The 15429-nt window shown below is 39.4% G+C and overlaps 1 protein-coding gene across 1 annotated transcript in view; it reads left to right on the top strand.

The window, feature by feature from the left end:
• Window positions 1-15429, top strand: part of Ndg (Nidogen) — a 150626-nt gene that overhangs the window by 116358 nt on the left and 18839 nt on the right. The window contains exons 23-25 of the mRNA XM_071678441.1: window positions 7685-7774; window positions 13669-13831; window positions 14688-14813. Coding sequence (XP_071534542.1) covers window positions 7685-7774; window positions 13669-13831; window positions 14688-14813 — 379 coding nt within the window. The remainder of the gene's footprint in view (window positions 1-7684; window positions 7775-13668; window positions 13832-14687; window positions 14814-15429) is intronic.

The raw sequence follows: 15429 nt of genomic DNA on the forward strand, positions 1-15429 counted from the left end.
TCTCTTACCCTTACGTTACTTACTCGATCAAACCACCTCACACCACACATTGTCCTCAAACATCTCATTTCCAGCACATCCATCCTCCTGCGCACATCTCTATCCATAGCCCACGCCTCGCAACCATACAACATTGTTGGAACCACTATTCCCTCAAACATACCCATTTTTGCTTTCCGAGATAATGTTCTCGACTTCCACACATTTTTCAAGGCTCCCAAAATTTTCGCCCCCTCCCCCACCCTATGATCCACTTCCGCTTCCATGGTTCCATCCGCTGACAGATCCACTCCCAGATATCTAAAACACTTCACTTCCTCCAGTTTTTCTCCATTCAAACTCACCTCCCAATTGACTTGACCCTCACCCCTACTGTACCTAATAACCTTGCTCTTATTCACATTTACTCTCAACTTTCTTCTTCCACACACTTTACCAAACTCAGTCACCAGCTTCTGCAGTTTCTCACATGAATCAGCCACCAGCGCTGTATCATCAGCGAACAACAACTGACTCACTTCCCAAGCTCTCTCATCCCCAACAGACTTCATACTTGCCCCTCTTTCCAGGACTCTTGCATTTACCTCCCTTACAACCCCATCCATAAACAAATTAAACAACCATGGAGACATCACACACCCCTGCCGCAAACCTACATTCACTGAGAACCAATCACTTTCCTCTCTTCCTACACGTACACATGCCTTACATCCTCGATAAAAACTTTTCACTGCTTCTAACAACTTGCCTCCAACACCATATATTCTTAATACCTTCCACAGAGCATCTCTATCAACTCTATCATATGCCTTCTCCAGATCCATAAATGCTACATACAAATCCATTTGCTTTTCTAAGTATTTCTCACATACATTCTTCAAAGCAAACACCTGATCCACACATCCTCTACCACTTCTGAAACCGCACTGCTCTTCCCCAATCTGATGCTCTGTATATGCCTTCACCCTCTAAATCAATACCCTCCCATATAATTTACCAGGAATACTCAACAAACTTATACCTCTGTAATTTGAGCATATATATATATATATATATATATATATATATATATATATATTTTTTTTTTTTTTTTTTTTATACTTTGTCGCTGTCTCCCGCGTTTGCGAGGTAGCGCAAGGAAACAGACGAAAGAAATGGCCCAACCCCCCCCATACACATGTACATACACACGTCCACACACGCAAATATACATACCTACACAGCTTTCCATGGTTTACCCCGGACGCTTCACATGCCTTGATTCAATCCACTGACAGCACTTCAACCCCTGTATACCACATCGCTCCAATTCACTCTATTCCTTGCCCTCCTTTCACCCTCCTGCATGTTCAGGCCCCGATCACACAAAATCCTTTTCACTCCATCTTTCCACCTCCAATTTGGTCTCCCTCTTCTCCTCGTTCCCTCCACCTCCGACACATATATCCTCTTGGTCAATCTTTCCTCACTCATTCTCTCCATGTGCCCAAACCATTTCAAAACACCCTCTTCTGCTCTCTCAACCACGCTCTTTTTATTTCCACACATCTCTCTTACCCTTACGTTACTTACTCGATCAAACCACCTCACACCACACATTGTCCTCAAACATCTCATTTCCGGCACATCCATCCTCCTGCGCACAACTCTATCCATAGCCCACGCCTCGCAACCATACAACATTGTTGGAACTACTATTCCTTCAAACATACCCATTTTTGCTTTCCGGGATAATGTTCTCGACTTCCACACATTTTTCAAGGCTCCCAAAATTTTCGCCCCCTCCCCCACCCTATGATCCACTTCCGCTTCCATGGTTCCATCCGCTGACAGATCCACTCCCAGATATCTAAAACACTTCACTTCCTCCAGTTTTTCACCATTCAAACTCACCTCCCAATTGACTTGACCCTCAACCCTACTGTACCTAATAACCTTGCTCTTATTCACATTTACTCTTAACTTTCTTCTTCCACACACTTTACCAAACTCCGTCACCAGCTTCTGCAGTTTCTCACATGAATCCGCCACCAGCGCTGTGTCATCAGCGAACAACAACTGACTCACTTCCCAAGCTCTCTCATCCCCAACAGACTTCATACTTGCCCCTCTTTCCAAAACTCTTGCATTTACCTCCCTAACAACCCCATCCATAAACAAATTAAACAACCATGGAGACATCACACACCCCTGCCGCAAACCTACATTCACTGAGAACCAATCACTTTCCTCTCTTCCTACACGTACACATGCCTTACATCCTCGATAAAAACTTTTCACTGCTTCTAACAACTTGCCTCCCACACCATATATTCTTAATACCTTCCACAGAGCATCTCTATCAACTCTATCATATGCCTTCTCCAGATCCATAAATGCTACATACAAATCCATTTGCTTTTCTAAGTATTTCTCACATACATTCTTCAAAGCAAACACCTGATCCACACATCCTCTACCACTTCTGAAACCACACTGCTCTTCCCCAATCTGATGCTCTGTACATGCCTTCACCCTCTCAATCAATACCCTCCCATATAATTTACCAGGAATACTCAACAAACTTATACCTCTGTAATTTGAGCACTCACTCTTATCCCCTTTGCCTTTGTACAATGGCACTATGCACGCATTCCGCCAATCCTCAGGCACCTCACCATGAGTCATACATACATTAAATAACCTTACCAACCAGTCAACAATACAGTCACCCCCTTTTTTAATAAATTCCACTGCAATACCATCCAATACCATCCAAATATATATATATATATTTTTTTTTTATTATACTTTGTCGCTGTCTCCCGCGTTTGCGAGGTAGCGCAAGGAAACAGACGAAAGAAATGGCCCAACCCCCCCCCCATACACATGTATATACATACGTCCACACATGCAAATATACATACCTACACAGTTTTCCATGGTTTACCCCAGACGCTTCACATGCCCTGCTTCAATCCACTGACAGCACGTCAACCCCGGTATACCACATCGCTCCAATTCACTCTATTCCTTGCCCTCCTTTCACCCTCCTGCATGTTCAGGCCCCGATCACACAAAATCTTTTTCACTCCATCTTTCCACCTCCAATTTGGTCTCCCTCTTCTCCTTGTTCCCTCCACCTCCGACACATATATCCTCTTGGTCAATCTTTCCTCACTCATCCTCTCCATGTACCCAAACCACTTCAAAACACCCTCTTCTGCTCTCTCAACCACGCTCTTTCTATTTCCACACATCTCTCTTACCCTTACGTTACTCAATCGATCAAACCACCTCACACCACACATTGTCCTCAAACATCTCATTTCCAGCACATCCATCCTCCTGCGCACAACTCTATCCATAGCCCACGCCTCGCAACCATACAACATTGTTGGAACCACTATTCCTTCAAACATACCCATTTTTGCTTTCCGAGATAATGTTCTCGACTTCCACACATTCTTCAAGGCCCCCAGGATTTTCGCCCTCTCCCCCACCCTATGATTCACTTCCGCTTCCATGGTTCCATCTGCTGCCAGATCCACTCCCAGATATCTAAAACACTTTACTTCCTCCAGTTTTTCTCCATTCAAACTTACCTCCCAATTGACTTGACCCTCAACCCTACTGTACCTAATAACCTTGCTCTTATTCACATTTACTCTTAACTTTCTTCTTTCACACACTTTACCAAACTCCGTCACCAGCTTCTGCAGTTTCTCACATGAATCAGCCACCAGCGCTGTATCATCAGCGAACAACAACTGACTCATTTCCCAAGCTCTCTCATCCCCAACAGACTGCATACTTGCCCCTCTTTCCAAAACTCTTGCATTTACCTCCCTAACAACCCCATCCATAAACAAATTAAACAACCATGGAGACATCACACACCCCTGCCGCAAACCTACATTCACTGAGAACCAATCACTTTCCTCTCTTCCTATACGTACACATGCCTTACATCCTCGATAAAAACTTTTCGCTGCTTCTAACAACTTGCCTCCCACACCATATATTCTCAGTACCTTCCACAGAGCATCTCTATCCACTCTATCATATGCCTTCTCCAGATCCATAAATGCTACATACAAATCCATTTGCTTTTCTAAGTATTTCTCACATACATTCTTCAAATCAAACACCTGATCCACACATCCTCTACCACTTCTGAAACCACACTGTTCTGTCCCAATCTGATGCTCTGTACATGCCTTCACCCTCTCAATCAATACCCTCCCATATAATTTCCCAGGAATACTCAACAAACTTATACCTCTGTAATTTGAGCACTCACTCTTATCCCCTTTGCCTTTGTACAATGGCACTATGCAAGCATTCCACCAATCCTCAGGCACTTCACCATGAATCATACATACATTAAATAACCTTACCAACCAGTCAACAGTACAGTCACCCCCTTTTTTAATAAATTCCATTACAATACCATCCAAACCTGCTGCCTTGCCGGCTTTCATCTTCTGCAAAGCTTTTACTACCTCTTCTCTCTTTACCAAATCATTTTCCCTAACCCTCTTACTTTGCACACCACCTCGACCAAAACACCCTATATCTGCCACTCTATCATCAAACACATTCAACAAACCTTCAAAATACTCACTCCATATCCTTCTCACATCACCACTACTTGTTATCACCTCCCCATTAGCCCCCTTCACTGAAGTTCCCATTTGCTCCCTTATCTTACGCACTTTATTTACCTCCTTCCAGAACATCTTTTTATTCTCCCTAAAATTTAATGATACTCTCTCACCCCAACTCTCATTTGCCCTCTTTTTCACCTCTTGCACCTTTCTCTTGACCTCCTGCCTCTTTCTTTTATACATCTCCCACTCATTTGCATTTTTTCCCTGCAAACATCATCCAAATGCCTCTCTCTTCTCTTTCACTAATAATCTTACTTCTTCATCCCACCACTCACTACCTTTCTAATCAACCCACCTCCCACGCTTCTCATGCCACAAGCATCTTTTGCGCAAGCCATCACTGCTTCCCTAAATACATCCCATTCCTCCCCCACTTCCCTTACCTCCTTTGTTCTCACCTTTTTCCATTCTGTACTCAGTCTCTCCTGGTACTTCCTCACACAAGTCTCCTTCCCAAGCTCACTTACTCTCACCACCCTCTTCACCCCAACATTCTTCCATATATATATATATATATATATATATATATATATATATATATATATATATATATATATATATATATATGTGGAAGATGATGTCCAGTAAGGTGGCGGGATTAGATAGTATTGCACTTGAATTTATTAAGAAAGGGGGTGACTGTGTTGTTGATTGATTGGCAAGGATATTCACTGTATGTATGGATCATGTTGAAATGCCTGAAGATTGGCAGAATGCATGCATAGTGCAATTGCACAGAGGCAAAGGGGATAAAGGTGAGTATTCAAACTATAGAGGCATAAGTTTGTTGAGTATTCCTGGGAAATTATATGGGAGGATAGTGAATGAGAGGTTGAAGACATGTACAGAGCATCATATCAGGGAGAAGCAATGTGGTTTCAGAAGTGGTAGAGGATGTGTGGATCAGGAGTTTGCTTTGAAGAATGTGTGTAAGGAATACTTAGAAAAACAGATGGATTTGTATGTAGCATTTATGGAACTGGAGAAGGCATTTGATAGGGTTAATAGAGATGCCATGTGGAACGTCTTGATAGTGTATGGTGTGGGAGGTAAGTTGCTAGAAGCAGTGAAAAGTTTTTACCAAGGATGTAAGGCATGTGTACAAGTAGGAAGAGAGGATAGTGATTGATTCCCAGTGAAGGTCAGTCTATGGCAGAAGTGTGTAATATCCCCATTGTTGTTTACTTTGTTTATGGATGGTATGGTTAGGGAGGTGAATGCAAGAGTTCTGGAGAGAGGGGTGAGTATGAGTCTATTGGGAATGAGAGGGCCTGGGAAGCGGGTCAGTCATTGTTCGCTGATGATATAGACCTGGTGGCTGATTCAAGTGAGAAACTGAAGAAGTGGTGATTGAGTTTGGAAAAGTGTGTGAAAGGAGAAAGTTGAGAGTAAATGTGAATAAGAGCAAGGTTATTAGGTTAAGTAGCATTGAGGGAAAAGTCAATTGGGATGTAAGTATAAATGGAGAAAAATTGAAGGAAGTAAGGTGTTTTAGATATCTGGGAATGAACTTAGCAGCAAATAGAACCATGGAAGAGGAAGTGAGTCACAGGGTGGGGAATGGGGGCAAAGGTTCTGGGAGTGATGAAGAATGTGTAGGAGGAGAGAATGTTATCTTGGAGAGCAAAAATTAGTATGTTTGAAGGCTAATAGTTCCAACAGTACTATGTGGTTGCGAGGCATGGGCTGTAGATGGATTATAGATAGGGTTGAACAGAGAAGGGTGGATGTGTTGGAAATGAAATGTTTGAGGACAATATTGGTGTGAGGTGGTTTGATCGAGTAAGTAATGAGAGGGTAAGAGAGATGCATGGAAATAAAGAGAGTGTGGTTGAGAGAGGAGAAGAGGGTGTGTTGAAATGGTTTGGACATATAGAAAGAATGAGTGAGGAAAGATTGACAAAGAGGATATATGTGTCAGAGGTGGAGGGAAGATGGAGAAGCAGGAGACTAAACTGAAGGTGGAAGGATGGAGTGAAATAGATTTTGAGTAATTGGGGCCTGAACATACAGGATGGTGAGAGGCGTGCAAGGAATAGAGTGAATTAGAACGATATGGTATACCATGGTTGACGTGCTGTCAGTGGACTCAAACAGGGCATGTGAAATGTTTGGGGTAAACCATGGAAAGGTCTTTGGGGTTTGGATGTGGATAGGAAGCTGTGGTTTTGGTGCATTACACATGACAGCTAGAGACTGATTGTGAACGAACAAGGCCTTTTTTTGTCTGTTTTCCTAGTGCTCCCTTGCTGAAGCAGGGGTTAGTGATGCTGTTTCCTGTGGGGCGGGGTAGCACTAGGAATGGATAAAGGCAAGCAAGTATGAATATGTACATGTATATATATGTGTCTGTGTATGTGTATGTGTATATATATATATATATATATATATATATATGTATATGTATGTATATGTGCATGTATGGGCATTTATTTATATATATTTGGATATGAGTGAATGGGCCATTCTTCATTTGTTTCCTGGTGCTACCTAGCTGATGCAGAAAACATCAATCAAGTATCATACATATATATTTTTTTTCATACATATTTGCCATTTTCCCAGTTAGTGAGGTAGCATTAAGAACAGAGGACTGAGCCTTGGAGGAAATATCTTTACTTGGCCCCCTTCTTTGTTCCTTTTGGAAAATCAAAAACAGGAGGGGAGGCTTTCCAGCCTCCTGCTTCTTCCCCTTTTAGTCACCTTCTACGACACGCAGGGTATATGTGGGAAGTATTCTCTCTCTCCTATCCCCAGGGATGATATATATTTATTCATATTTATTATACTTGATCGCCATTTTCCGTATCAGAGGCAGCACCAGGAAGCAGACGAAGAATGGCCCATTTACTCATATACATATATATCACATAACCCTCCAATGGTCAGGGTTCGAACCCAGGACCTTATTTGTGCAGTTAGAAAGAAAAGGTAAACTTTGACAATTATTTTGAATATTCATAATATATTTGATAATGATAGTGGGGTTGTTATTATGAAAATTTCACTATCAAATTTTTTTTATTTCATAGGTTGGATGTAATGTTGTTTACAACTGTGGTGACAATGCTGAGTGTTCCTATGATCAAGCTGCTAAAGGATACCGTTGCAGGTGTAGGGAGGTAGGTAGTTTAAAGAATATGTGATGTTGTTGTAATATTGGAGAATGGGTGTATGCCTCTGGTTATTGTAGGTCTGTAGGGAGTTATGCTGATTAAGACAAAAGAATATGAGTTATAACCTTTGCTTTGCTTCACCTTCTATGTTTAAAATTGATGTGTACAAGTCTGTGGCTCACTGTCTTTTAGTTCATAATCCTTTTTGAGTATCATTTGTGTAGCCGTTTTCTGTAGTTATTTTCTGCATTGATTTTACTGATGTCAGTAGATATTTACACATATCCCCTATATTTTTTTAGGATTTTTCTTCGGGCCTGAACAATATGCTATACACCATACTGCTTAGATATTTTAGCAAGATGTTGTTGTGGATCATAGTTTATATAATTAGTCTGAAAAATGAAAGTACTGTGGCCACAAGTATCAATGGAGGTGACAAATCTCCAGTAGTTAGCTATTTACCAAGTACCTTATATAACCCAAAATCTGCTATGTTGCCCAAGCCCATTTTATTTCAGGTACTCAGCAGGCATTGAAGAGATCTTGTGTAGAGTCCTTCTTACATCAACATAGATTGCGTTCTTGCTCAAGCTGTAAGAAAAGGCAATAAGTTGTTTACTTTTTCTTAGTATACCTTAAGATAATCGACACACTTTTTTGGCGACCAACATTGTATGAGCAGAATATACCCCAGTCATAACTTTGGTGAGCAAAAGGAAAATATAGTAAGAAAAAAGAATGAAGAAATTAATCAGAACTCTCTTGGTGTCTGTAGATCTGCTATTTAAAGGAAGATGGGTCATAGGAAGAGGAGAAAAAGAAAGAGGGGAGAAAGTTCGACAATTTTGCTGTTAAGGAAAGGAGGTATCATAACTGTCAGTCCTCATGTGGCTGGTGTAACTGAGATGCAGCAGCTAGACATGAGTCATGGGTCCAATCCTTGTTAGAAGGGACACATGCACACATTTCATGGTGGCAGTGGTCAAAATGATGCCTATAAGATAGAGAAAGGATGGCGGCATCATGGCAGACAGAGAGGGATGGTTAGAGATAAATGATGTCTGGTGAATTAAAAGTGATGGAAAGCATTTGATTCTGCACTGACTTATAGAAATGGAAAAAGAACCCTCCAGAAAACTTTAGCAATACTTCATACTCAGGGGATTGAATACCCTAGTAAATATAAGATGGCTGCCCACAAGATAAATGATTTTGGCATTTCTACAGTACCCTGAGCTTTTGGAACAGATTTTTTTATATATTGATTGTGTGTGGTATCCAGGATAGAGTGGAGGATATAGTTATGCCTGACATGTTTATGTTATTATAGGGATGAAGAGAAGTGTTTTGAAAGTGATCTGAGGGAAACAAGTCTATCTATATTAAAATCAATTGATTTCTGAAGATTCCTTTGAAATAAATGAAGACAAAGGAATCTGTCATTTGGTATTTACTTCCTCTTGCTAAATTCCAGCTTCTGTGCCCTGATATTTAATAGGAAGTAAAGAATGGTAGCCAAGCATAAGACAGTATTAGCTACATTTTTAGGAATGATGCATATTTAGATGAGACATTCATAGCTAGAAATTTATCAGTTTCAAGATAGCTGGACCTTAAACTCATAACACATAAGTATTGTATTCATTGATTTTAGTCTCTCTCCAATGTTTTAGTAATATTTGTGCTCACTTGAATTTTTTTTTTTGAACAATCTGAGAGTCCTGCTGCCTTTTGGTGATGCACTAAAGGCTAAGAACCAGCAGCATAGTCCATCAGTTATGCCAGGGAGTAAAAGGGATGAGCGATTAAAAGTGATGGATTTGAATGTCAGGGGGATGACTGATGAGAATAAAGGAAAGGAGCTTGGATGAGCTGGGGAGTGAAGAAACCCATATCCTTGGGCAGAGTGTATTAAGAGAAAATGGAAATGTTGAATGCAAGTTGCAGAAGGTTTTGAAAGGAGTGATATGGATAGGAATGAATGAAAATTATCAGGGAAGAGGGAAAGAAGGATATGCAATTCTGCTATCAACAAAGGTATGGGAGGGTGTTACAGGGCATGGATGGAATAGTCAAGATTAGTGTGGGTGAAAGGAAAGATTGGAATGGTGCACTTTGCATGGGTATGTGTGTAGGTGCCTGTGAATGAGAAGACTCTTCAAGGTAAGGATGAAATGAAGCATTTCTTGAGATTTTTAAATGACTGTACAAATGGCTTTGAGAAGGAGAGCAAGGTAGTTATAATGGGTGATATGAATGTGAAGATGGGATATGATAAAAGTGGTGAGACAGTTGGTAAATGGAGAGTGCCTGGAGTAAATAAGAATGCAAGTTATCTTGGGGATGTCTGTGCTGAGAGTTTTTTTTTTTTTTCCTTGCAAGTGCCTTTTTTCAACACAAAATGATCTACATGTATCCGTGGATGAGAAATAATGGAAGAAAAGAACAAAAGGGTTTGACTATGTGGTATTGGATGAAAGGATGAGAAAAGCTGTGGTGAATGCTAAAGTTGTGAGAGGATTCTTTGAAGACTGTCTGGTTTGCAATTCTTGTGGAGGTGAGGATCAGGGAGAACTGGAGGAATGGTGTAAGGAAGAATGGAGAGGTAAAGATTTTGGCAAGTGAGAAGACTGATAAGAATGAATGCAAGGATGAGTATGAAAGAAAGGTTACCGAAAGTTTAGAAGGAAATACAGTAAATGTAGGGAGGGATACAGTCATGTGTGGATGAGGGATTCAAAGAGTCTAGAGAAAGACTGTTTAAAGTTGTAGAATTAGTAGTTTTTTACAAGGTTGTGAAATATAAGGATAAAAGGGAAATGCATGGTGGATACATGATGTTAGAAAATGCTGTGGAAAAGAAAAAAAATGGCATATGGTAGATTGTTTAAAAGGACTGTACCAGTGGAAGTTCAGTAAAGGAGAAGGGAAGAATATGAGATCTGTAAGCAAAATGTTGAGAGGTGATAGAGGAATGAGATCTGCAAGCAAAATGGTAAGAGGATAATAGAGCAAGTCAAAGGGGGATAGATGAAGATCTTGGAAAAAAGTTGAGTGAAAAGTCATGGGAAAAAAGAAATTGTTCTGGAAGGTGAAAAAGGAAAGAGGTTGATGAAAGAATGGAAATGGAAATGTGAAAAATAAGGAAGGGCAGTTGCTAAATCAAAAGGAGGGAGCAAAAGGAAGATGGAAAGTGTTCTGAAGAACTGATGAACATGGGTGAAGGTGAGGCAGCAGTATTGGTACAAAGGATAGAAGTAAAAGGATATAATTGCAGGAAATTGTAGCAAGAATAGAGGTAAACAAGGATGATAATGAGGTTGAAGGTAGGAAAGGCACCTTGAGTGGATGGTATTATGGCTGAAATGTTGAAATATGGAGGAGAAAGTATGATGAGTGAATGCATTTGATATGGAATTTAGCATGGAAACAGAGGGTTGTTCCTGAGGATTGGTTGAAAGCCATTATTGTTACTTTACTCAGTGGAAATTGTGCCAGTGATGTATGCATCAAATATAGGGAAAAAGTCTGTTAAGTATATCAGGAAAAGTTATGCAAGAGCATTGATTGATAAAGTGATGAGTGTGACTGAATGCCAAAATGTAGATGTGTGGAATGGATTTTTGTTGTGAAATTACTGTGAAAAGTATATAGTGAAAGGTAAGAAATTGTATACAGCTTTTATGGATCTGGAAAAAGCATATTACAGAGTCAAATGGAATGCTTTATAGGTTGTATTAAGGATATATAGCATAGGGGGACAAATGTTAGATGGTCTGAAAGCATTGTGTAGAGTACCATATGCATGTGGAAGAGTGGATAGAGTTGAGTGAAAGTTTTTGTATACATATGAGTGTGAGGCAGGGCTGTGTGATGTCACTGTGGCTTTTTAACATATTTATATGGATTGAGCAATAAGAGAGATGAAAGCAAAACTAGGAAAAGGGGGTGCAGAGATTGATTGTGGTGGTGAGATATGGTGGTTAGTGACAAGCATGTTTGCATATTATACTGTGTTGTTTGCTGAGAATGAAGAGAAGTTGCAGAAGGGTGCAAGTGTGTTTTATAGTGTTTGTAAGCATAGGTGATTGAAGATAGATTTAAGTTAAAGTTATGGTGTTTGAAAGGAAACAGAATGAAAGTATAGATTTTGCAAAGCTCTATAGAGTGAAAGAAGAATGTGTACTAAACTTTGTTATAGATATGGGGAAGAAAGACTGGAAGAGGTGAGAGAATTTAAGTATTTAGAAGCTATCTTGGGTATGTTTGGTGATATGGAAGGAAAGATGAGGGAGAAAGGAGTACAGTGTAGAGGAGTCATTAGGTCCTATAATAGAATAATGAAGGGTAGAGATATAAGTGTGGAAATGAATAAGATATTAAGGGACAGCATAGTCCTCCTGGCCCTGACCTATGCAGCTGAAAAATGGATGTGAGATGAATCACCGAGTTCAAGAATCCAGGCTAGAAATGAGTTGTCTGTGAGGAGCTTGTGGTATAACTAGATGGATAAAGTGAGAAATGAAGGGGTATATGAGAGATTTGATATGCAGTGGGAATTAATATTGGAGTGGTAGAGAGGGTGAAACATACAACCTTGAGGCAGTTTGAGCATGTGGAAAGAATTCAAGACTGGGAGTATACAAGGAGAATTTACGATGATCTGATGAAAGGGCAAGGTGTGAGAGGAAGACCACCTGTGGAAGAGTATTGATGTGAGAGAAATGGTGGAAGAATGCAAGGAATGGTGTATGTGAAGGAGGCATTTAAGGACACAGATATGAGGAGACTCTTTTGCTGTGGCCACCTCCTTGATGATAGTCCCTGAAGGGAACAGGCATCAGAGATATACATAGATAGATTGATGTACCCAGTCTGGAGAAATACTTGAATATGTAGACTAGCATATTTTGTCTAACATGAAATTATTTGCAACTGTGATTGAATCTAAATTTTTTCTTGGAAGTTCTTGAAATACATTCAGTTGAAAAGACATTTGTTATCTGTCTTTGTGCCTGGTAAAATTATTGACTATTGATTTACATAGATAGGTTATTGGTTGCAGATTATTCAAGTTTCTTTTATGTTAACTTTGTGACTCTGTGATGATGCATCCCTTACACTTGCAGTTTGCAACTTACTATGTATGCATGTTTATTAAGCTTGTATTTTCAGAGCTGTTTTTGGATCACTGTCGCACCAGATTGTAAGCTAGATGCACAGTATGTTATGAAGACAGGATCCATTGGTGTTGATTTAGGGAAATATGTGTGTTCCCAAATATCTTTTTTTAGAATTGATTTTTCTAGCTCCTAAATTGATGCTTCCATGCAACTTGATAGGATTTTTTATCTTTTTTTGGGATAGTACGACATAGTGTAAGCTGAGGGCATGCAATAAGAGTTTGCCCACCAAAGCTTTTAGTATGCTCAATGCGCATTGTATATACTAGTACCTACTGAGTGGTCATGTCTGAAGTAAGGTGGTGCTTTGTTCAGGGCACAGGCAATATAGCAAGTTTTTCTCTTTCGGTTAACAGGTAACTTATGGCAATTGTACAGAGTGTACTTAAAATTGATTTTTTGTATTCTTGGAAAATGCTTTCGAAGTTTTCTCTCAATGTATGATTTATACACTTTCTCACATAGAACAACTTCAGATATTTGTAACATTACTTAAAGAATTTTCATGTTGGATACTCTCATGTATTAGATGCAGATGTTCTGTCCCTGTATGAAAGAGACTGTAAATAAGAATGCCCATATCTTCAAGCCTTTAGGTAATAAGGAACAGTTGAAGCAAATATGGTCTTTGCCTGTGATGATCTTTTATAATTGATTTCATAAATACTTTCTCTTTACTTTTTTTTGTACTTTCATCTTGTATTTCATCCTTAGGGCTTCCAAGGTGATGGCTTCTTCTGTCGGTCATCAAGATCATGTCAGGCAGATCCTTCACTGTGTCATCCTCAAGCTAGTTGTCAGTCTGATCCTCTCTCCACCTTTGGGTTTTCATGCAGGTGCCGAGAAGGCTTCACTGGTGATGGGTATACTTGTCAAGGTAAATTTTGATATTCATTGTAGAGTAAAAGAGTAGAAGTGTAGATGAAAAATATCAGTATCTTTCATTACATTAGATCTCTGTTTCTTCCATACTCTATACTTAAGATATATAACTAGTGTTATAGAAGATTTGATATAGCTAGTGCTGCAGTGAATATTTAGAAATCTGCAGACAAATATTTTGCTAATATTGATACTTAATCATTAGGTATCTAAAACAATAACAAAAGTTTATAGTAATGAATTTTTTCTAGTCTGCAAAAGCTTATAGATCTGTGTCCCCAAACAAAAGGTCCTTGATTATTGCTATTCACTGGTTTATCTTAGTTGTAATTTTACATTCATTTTGAAATGGTTACCAAAGTTTCATATCAAACTTATGCTATTTTGGTAAGACATGTTAGATCTTATGAGAATTTGATTGATTTGATTTAATCTCCAGATAGCTCAAAAAGTGTTGATTCTCTGAAATGTAATGATGTTAAAGTGAATACAATGAGTAACAACAATAATTAGTGGAAATTCCAGAATACTTTGTATATGTGAGGAAAAGAGTGTGTTCTTACATGTCACTCTTATTTTGAGTTTTTCAACATTATCATGCGAGTTTGTAATTGCCATCCCCCTTCCCTTTGCTTGATTATATTCTAGCAACCCACTTAGTTGAAGATGTGTTAGAGCAAGGTGAGAGGCAGTATGCCCTTGATTCACCTTACTATGCGAACTATGCGAATGGGAATAATATTAAAGATGGTAAATGAATGCTTATACTAGCTGATTGTAGTTTATCATTCAAATTTGATTTACACAGTTTACATCAAACCTCTTCATATTATTTCATCTATTCCTTCCAGAGGCACCAGATCACGAAAAAAACTTGTTGCTTATCAACCAGGGGATATCTGTCCTTCGTATGCCTACTGATGCACGTTCTGGTGTTGGCTTTCCTATCCATGTTCAGCCAATCATGACAGCTGTTGGTGAGTACTAAGTACATAGTTGCTGAGCAGTCACAGTTTCATAATTGGGCATTTCATAACCAACCGCCATCCTATATCCTCAGATATCTCCTCCCCTGTCAAACAAGACACTAACAAAACATATCCACACCATAATGACAAAACAACTGCTCTCCAAATACGCAAAACAACTGCCCTCCAAATACTGTCTTAAGCACTAGTCCACCAGACATAAATGCATCTGAAACTACACTCCTTTGCCATATGTGAATTATAGTTTTTAATCTACTTTCAACATAAGACCTGTCATGTCCAAAATATAACTACCATTGTCAAGACTCTGAACACTTACTGCTCCATTTTTCTTTGCCCACCCCACAAATGATGCACATACAACATAATCACATTTCTTAACCAATGATCATGCATAGTAGGCATGGCCAGCTTCTTAAGCACTGCTGAAGCCACATAAATGGGGATTATAGGGCAGGAAGGTAAGGACAAAAGTAAAGTTACTTAAGGTGGGAGATTGCAGCTGGTTGTAGTTATTGAGTATAATACTTATAGGAAGGCAAGATGGGATCAGAACATTGAAATCATGGGATTCAAAGGGATGCAGATGACTGTGAAAAGAGTT

This window comes from Panulirus ornatus, chromosome 27 (assembly GCF_036320965.1).
Source record: "Panulirus ornatus isolate Po-2019 chromosome 27, ASM3632096v1, whole genome shotgun sequence".
In the NCBI taxonomy this organism is placed as follows: Eukaryota; Metazoa; Arthropoda; class Malacostraca; order Decapoda; family Palinuridae; genus Panulirus; species Panulirus ornatus.